Here is a 6,690-nt window from a genome sequence, read left to right as displayed (position 1 = left end):
CAATACTCAAGTAAATGTACTTAGTTACTGTCCGCCTCTGTTTACTAAACATGACTAAGCATTCATAAATGATTAATAAGTGATATGTTTTTATCTATGTTTTGTAGATTAAGTTATAAATAATTTACAAGTGATTAGATGACGGAAACAAAGACACATTTCTCAAAACTTTTAACACATTTCACCTGTTTTCACACACGCTCCAATTTGCTCAGTGTTTTCAGCTAAACTCTACACAAGAACGGCATCATTCTGCACAGGTTTAACCATGTTCTCATTCAGAAAACACAAACACACAATATAATTAACTCAAGAATCACAATATGAACACAAATAACACTCATTTATCCGTGTGAACATTCAGTAGCAAAACTGACGACACAGCAGTCAGAATCTCAGGATGATATGAACAAGAGCACAGCTGATTATGTGATTTGGAAAATGAATCCTACTAGTTGGAGACAAAGAGGAAGAGGAGGGAAAAGAAAAATGAAGGGGATGGGGTCAAAGGACATTTATTCCTGATGAAATACACAGCGCTGTAGTTGATCATGTTCTTGTGCTTGAGGACAGCTGGCCTACAGGCTCATCTACAGGCTTATATATGTACAGTAAATACTGAAGCACAAGTTCTACACCCTCAAACTGATTTGTTGTACAAGTACTTCTTACATGTATTGTATTTTTGCAGAACTAAGAGATGACTCTATATTCTGTTGTGTTCATATGCAATTCTTTGGTATTTGACCTTTTCCTTTCTAGTGCTTTTCATCTACTGTACTGTAAGATCTCTTTACAGCAGTGCAATTAAAATAATATTTTCTTACTGTAAAGCTTATTGTTGAATTTCACTGTATCTGCTCTAATAATGTTGTATACTGTAATAGACATTGAGCTGTAAAATGATACCTGGTTGCCAAAAGAAGGTTTTTGCAACAGTGTTCTGAATTGATCTCATTAGTGTGTAAGACTGTGTTGTAGTGTGTGTTTCTGAGGGCTTGTGTGTCATGTCTGAGGGCAAAGTTAGTTTTTTTCAGCAAAACTGAATAGTTTTGAGTGGAGAGCTTCATTTTGACCTGAAAATAGGAAGTATGTGGAATTGAGAAGTTATGGATTTGTGTTTAGAGTTTTGAGAAAAGGAGTCACAATTTCAAGAAATGTGTTTAAGCAATCGAGAAAAACTGTAACTAATCATTTACAAAACATGACTGTACGTTCACAAATGGAAATCATAGCACGTCAGCTATCTTAACCGCGGCTTGTGTACTGCATCATCACTGTGTCTGTCACGTGACTCTGTTCCCCTTTCGGGCTTGAACTGATGGTAAAACTGACGACATTATTAACTTGACATTTACTTTGAAAGCTGAAGCTCGTGATAATGGTAAGGGGTGTTACATTTCCGACGTGTGCTTGTGGTGTTCGGCCAATCACAATGCACTGGGTCAGCTGGCCAATCAGAGCAGACTGCCCTTGTCAAAGGAGGGGCTTTGTTGAAAACGAGAGCGTTTGAGAGAGGCGGGGCACAGAGGACCTTCAATAATGTACAGTATTTGAAAAATAATGTGTTTTTTGAACATTAAAGCATGTCAACATATTCTGTTACACCAAATCCACCAAATAATGATCTTTAAAAAAGCATCATATGACCCCTTTAAGTAATATGCTAACGATTTACAAATCTTGTATGTTATCTTAAAAAATAGCATCATGAAATAATCAAACAGATCCTTAGTAAAAGGTTAATACACTGAAACAAATGATACTACTTTTTTTTTTAGATAAGTGGTTGCAAACATTATATTTTAGCTACATAAAAAAATGTTGAATGTTAGTCAACTAAATTTATTTAAATGTAGCTAAAATAAATTAGTTGCAACCACTTATTTTAAAGAAATTAGTCAATTAAATGAATCATTGTTTTCAGTATAGTTACTAGTTAATATATTATTAATCACTTATAAATCATTGAAATGTCAACACTGTACTATTAGCTCACAGCGTTATAAATACTTCACGTGTGTCAGAGAAGACATCTGTCTAACCCTCACCAGTCAGCACTTACACTGCAGTACACACTACTAAGTATTCAAAACCTGTTGTGTAAACGCATGAATAAATAATTTACAAAGCTTTCTGCATCCCTGAATCTAAAGTGTAAACTACTCATCAGTTGTAAATGTTTTACTCATCATTCGTAGATCTTTCACCCCAGTTTACAGGTGCATCTCAATAAATTTCTTTGATTGGCATGTCACCATATTATAATTTGTTGAGATCACATTAAAAAGCCAAAATCATCACATTAAAAGAACCAAAGACTTAAACTACTTCAGTCTGTGTGCATTGAATTTATTTAATACAGGAGTTTCACAATTTGAGTTGAATTACTGAAATAAATGAACTTTTCCACGACATTCTAATTTATTGAGATGCACCTGTATATACTCACACAACCTTTGTAAATGATTTATTCATGCGTTTACACAACAGGTTTTGAATACTTTGTAGTGTGTACTGCAGTGTAACACATAGTTATGTTTTGTAAATGATTAGTTCATCATTAACTAATCACTTAAAAATGCCTTACAACTGAACATTATTATAAAGTGTTACCATTTTTTTTATTTAAATTGCATTTTCTGTATACTTTTATTTTTGGACTGATAATGTCAAATAATTGTATGTGAGAGAGTCAGCGCCGTAATATCAATGCATTCCTATTGGTCAGTGTTAGAGGAGCTCAGCTTAGCCTGACAGTTAGCCTGCCTCGGTTTATTTGGTAGACTTGTTTTATGAAACTGCCCCCAGTCGATTATTTCTGTAAATGATGAGCAGAGATCTGCTTCTGGATCCGTTATATGTCGGCATCTGTGTTTGTCTCAGATCTGAATGATGTGATGTGTTGATGTGTGTCGAGTGAGACGATTGAAGTGAAATTGATTGATTGAGTTGTTGATGATAAACTGTGTGTTTGTTCTGCAGGAGGTTCCAGTCTCAATGGAAAGGTGAGTGATCTGCTGGTGTCTCTGCTGTCTCTGCTTCTGATCCAAAGCCACTGCAGTTCTGATCCTTAATGTTCTTCCAGAGTCCAGATCTCATCACAGCCGGATCCACAGACGCCTTCTGGAGCTTTGATTCATGTGCCGCGTTACTTGGGCAACCTGAGCTTCAGAGTCTGGAAGAAGATGCAGGACATCGTCCAGGACAGTGAGTCTGACTGCAGAAGATCTGAGCTCGCACACACAATAAAAAGAAAAAAAAAATCTTTAGAAAAAAATGACAGTAGTTTTTCCATTGATTTGTTGCAGAGTTTTCTCTATTTGTGAAAAAACTGAAAATATTAATAAAATACACAGTGAATTTACATCTAATGCAGGGGTCGGCAACCTTTTGGGCATGAAGGGAGGGGCACATGCAGTGACAAGTCCATGTCTGGCGTGTTTTATCTTTAAGTTGAAGTAAATAAGTGCCATTTTACATTTTTCTGATTAGCTACTGCACAAATAACCCCCGCCCTCCATTTTTTTAAATGCATGCTGTATCATTTTTCAGGTCATAATAATTTTTAAATGTTCAGATAAAAATATATATTTGATTATCTTTCAAATATTTTCTGAAGCATTTTTTTGACAGAGATCGGAGATCGTGCTGCACACACAGAAACATTCAGGAGCTCAGAAACCAGTCTGTCCGTGACTTTTTCGATGCTGAATCGCTAGATTATATTTCTCAGCAACGAGGGGTAAAATGCTGTTTTTGAAGTAACAAAACCCAGCTTCATTGTTTGTAGAGAGAGACACAGACGCAGGTAATTCACACAGGCTAGGGATGGGCGTATCGATACTGATGCGAGTGTCGAAAGTATCGATACTCAAATAAAAAATATCGATATTAAGGTGTGTTTTTTTTAACCAGTGATTTTGTTTATTTAACAAAAAATGTTATGTGTACAATATAGATAGAATTGGACAAATAACCTATGTTAGTGAATAATTGTGTAGGATACAACTATTTTCCTGCTCATCTGAACACATGCAAATGTTGCAAGACAGAACTAATCAATCACAGAGAGCGTTCACTCACTTCTGACAGCGCATTCAAACAGGGCTGCGCTTCCTAAAGTATCATAAGAAACCATCGATGCTATTAGGAACAGCAGCCCAGAACAACAAGTGCAGAAAAAAACATATATGTTTGAGTTATTTCACAATAAACCAATTGAAATGGTAGCCTACATAGTTTGTGCAATTACATTATTTAAATTAAATGTTAGAAGATAATATTGATCATGTTCTATTCTGTAATGTTAATATAAATCATACACTGTCAGAATAAAAGGTTGCATTTTATGCATGCAACAGCCTGTCACTGGCAGTCCCTTATGAAAACGAACCATGGTTTTACTGTAGTTCAGCTATTTTAATTCCATGGTTACAATACAATACATTTTTATTTATATAGCACAGTTTAAAAACAACCGGAGTTGACCAAAGTGCTTTACAACACTACAGTAAACACATTTTAACCATGTGTAAACAAAAATATAACCTAATAAGTTACAATTAAGGCATACTGAATGTTGAAATGTGTTTCAAATATAAAGTTAAGTAGGTGTCATTACCCATTTTACTCTTAGTAATTTAATAATTTTCAAAAAATTAAAAGTTCAGTTTAGAAGTATCGTATCTGTATCGATATCGACAATACTGGCCTTTAAAAGTATCGGTATCGTTTCGAAAACAAAATACAGTAAGTGGTATTGCCCATCCCTAACACACACAACTTTCATCTCTCTCTCTCTCTCTCTCTCTCTCTCGCTCTCTCTCAAAATGGCCATATTTGAGAAAGAAAAGTAAAGTAGTTTGCATCACTGGATATAGCTGTCAGTTTCTGAAGTTATACCAGGGCCATTTCTAGCCATTGTATACTGTATATCCATATATACTCTCTATATAATTTATTTTCACAGTTTCTTGTCACATTCACATTGGTTGTCATAGTAATGACACTAATGTATGGAGATTCAGCTCATTGTGAGTTCCACAAATCTGAATGCATTATTTGTAAATTGACTGTTAAGATATACTGTATATTTTGCACCATTTATCATCTGTAATACCATTGTGTATCCACTAGATGCCTGTATAGCCCTACGCAAAATATATATAAACAGGTTTGTGCAATCCCTAGTTGCTAAGAAATTGTCATCACACATAAATTAATTTTATTGCATTTGGATTTGGATACATGTTTAGATATTATCAATGACTACATTTTGTCTTTATCTGTTTTTGCTTAGTTGTTTTGTTGCTGTTGTTGTGACTTAAATTGTCAGTTTTTGCATTATTATTTCAGTCAAACCCAGTGCTTAATTTGTAAATTGCAAGGTCCCGGAACAAAGTGGGGTGACGGATCCGGCATGATTAGAGGAGGGAGAGATAACTGATCTCTTTGTGCGCACAAGTTTGTTGTTTCAAATGTAGATGCTAGGCAAGCCTGTTCATAATATACATTTTTTTCATGAAATATATGCACGCTATAGGTCAACACAAACGTCTTTCATTGGCGCCTGAGGAGGGGATCTGTCAAATGAGGTTCCGGATCAGATTTCAGACAAATTTGGAGGTGCCGGATCAGGATCCGGCTTGTTCCGGAACAAATTAAGCCCTGGTCAAATCTATAAAACACTTTGTTACCCCAAACTACATAAAAAAAGATTGATCAGTCACATAAAAGTAATAGGAATGCAGCTACTTATTCCTTTGTTACTCACTGATGTTTGAACTTCCCCTTTAAACAGTGTGGCCAAGTCTTCGGGTTTCCCCGTGGAATTGGGCTACTTTTACACTGTTGCCACGGGTTGTTTTTCATGTCCACGGTTTGAAGCGACCCCAATAACGTGATATTTAGCCCCTGGCATGCAAATTGTGAAAGTGAAAAAAAAAAGTGAAAGTGAAGTGACATGTGGCCAAGTATGGTGTCCCATGCTCGGAATTTGTGCTCTGCATTTAACCCATCCAAGTGCACACACAGCAGTGAACACACACACACACACACACACGCCCACCCGGAGCAGTGGGTAGCCAAAGTTGTGGCACCCGGGGAGCAGTTGGGGGTTGAGTTCTTGCTCAAGGGTCTCACCTCAGTTGTGGTCAGTCACTCCCCCCACCTACAATTCCTAACCCTCAACTTTCTGGTTACAAGTCCGACTCTCTAACCATTAGGGCACGACTGCCCCCATATACCAGGGGAGCCCTGCCAAAAATGTGTATTTTACGTGTAGGCTATTTTACCCCCCAGGACGCAATTCACTTCATTTGATTTACTTCTTTCTGATAAAGTGCACTCAACTGCCATATACTATATAGGGATTAGTGAATGAGTGAACAAGTGAGCGATTTCGGACACAGCTTTCGAGTCAGAGAGAGTCAAGTAAGTCTGACTGGGGGGAAAATGGATGATCCTGTTACCACAATCACAATTTTACTGTTATTAATGAATTTGCATGTCATTCTTCACCTGAAAAGACATAAATATAATGAAATAAATAAAACGAATAAATCAAAAGAGGCTGTGGGTGAAGCCGTTGCTGCTATGGGGAAGACGGGCCCTCTACTTGAATTTATGCAGATAACTGCAGTGGGAAGATTTACAAAGCTTTCAAAATTTTGCTCGGGTGGTCCCTAA

General features: G+C 36.5%; 1 protein-coding gene across 1 annotated transcript in view; it reads left to right on the top strand.

Moving 5' to 3' along the window:
- The window catches only part of LOC107566100 (E3 ubiquitin-protein ligase TRIM17-like), a 5,565-nt gene extending 5,168 nt beyond the window's left edge, over nt 1–397 (top strand). Inside the window, exon 3 of the mRNA XM_016251472.1 lies at nt 365–397. Within this exon, the coding sequence (XP_016106958.1) occupies nt 365–367 (3 nt within the window). The 3' untranslated portion in view covers nt 368–397. The remainder of the gene's footprint in view (nt 1–364) is intronic.
- The last annotated feature ends 6,293 nt before the right edge of the window (nt 398–6,690 follow it).

This window comes from Sinocyclocheilus grahami, unplaced genomic scaffold, assembly GCF_001515645.1.
Source record: "Sinocyclocheilus grahami isolate Dianchi unplaced genomic scaffold, SAMN03320097.WGS_v1.1 scaffold1046.1, whole genome shotgun sequence".
Classification (NCBI taxonomy): domain Eukaryota; kingdom Metazoa; phylum Chordata; class Actinopteri; order Cypriniformes; family Cyprinidae; genus Sinocyclocheilus; species Sinocyclocheilus grahami.
The sequence above is the reverse complement of the archived record's forward strand: the minus strand, read 5'-3'. Positions and strand labels throughout refer to the sequence as shown.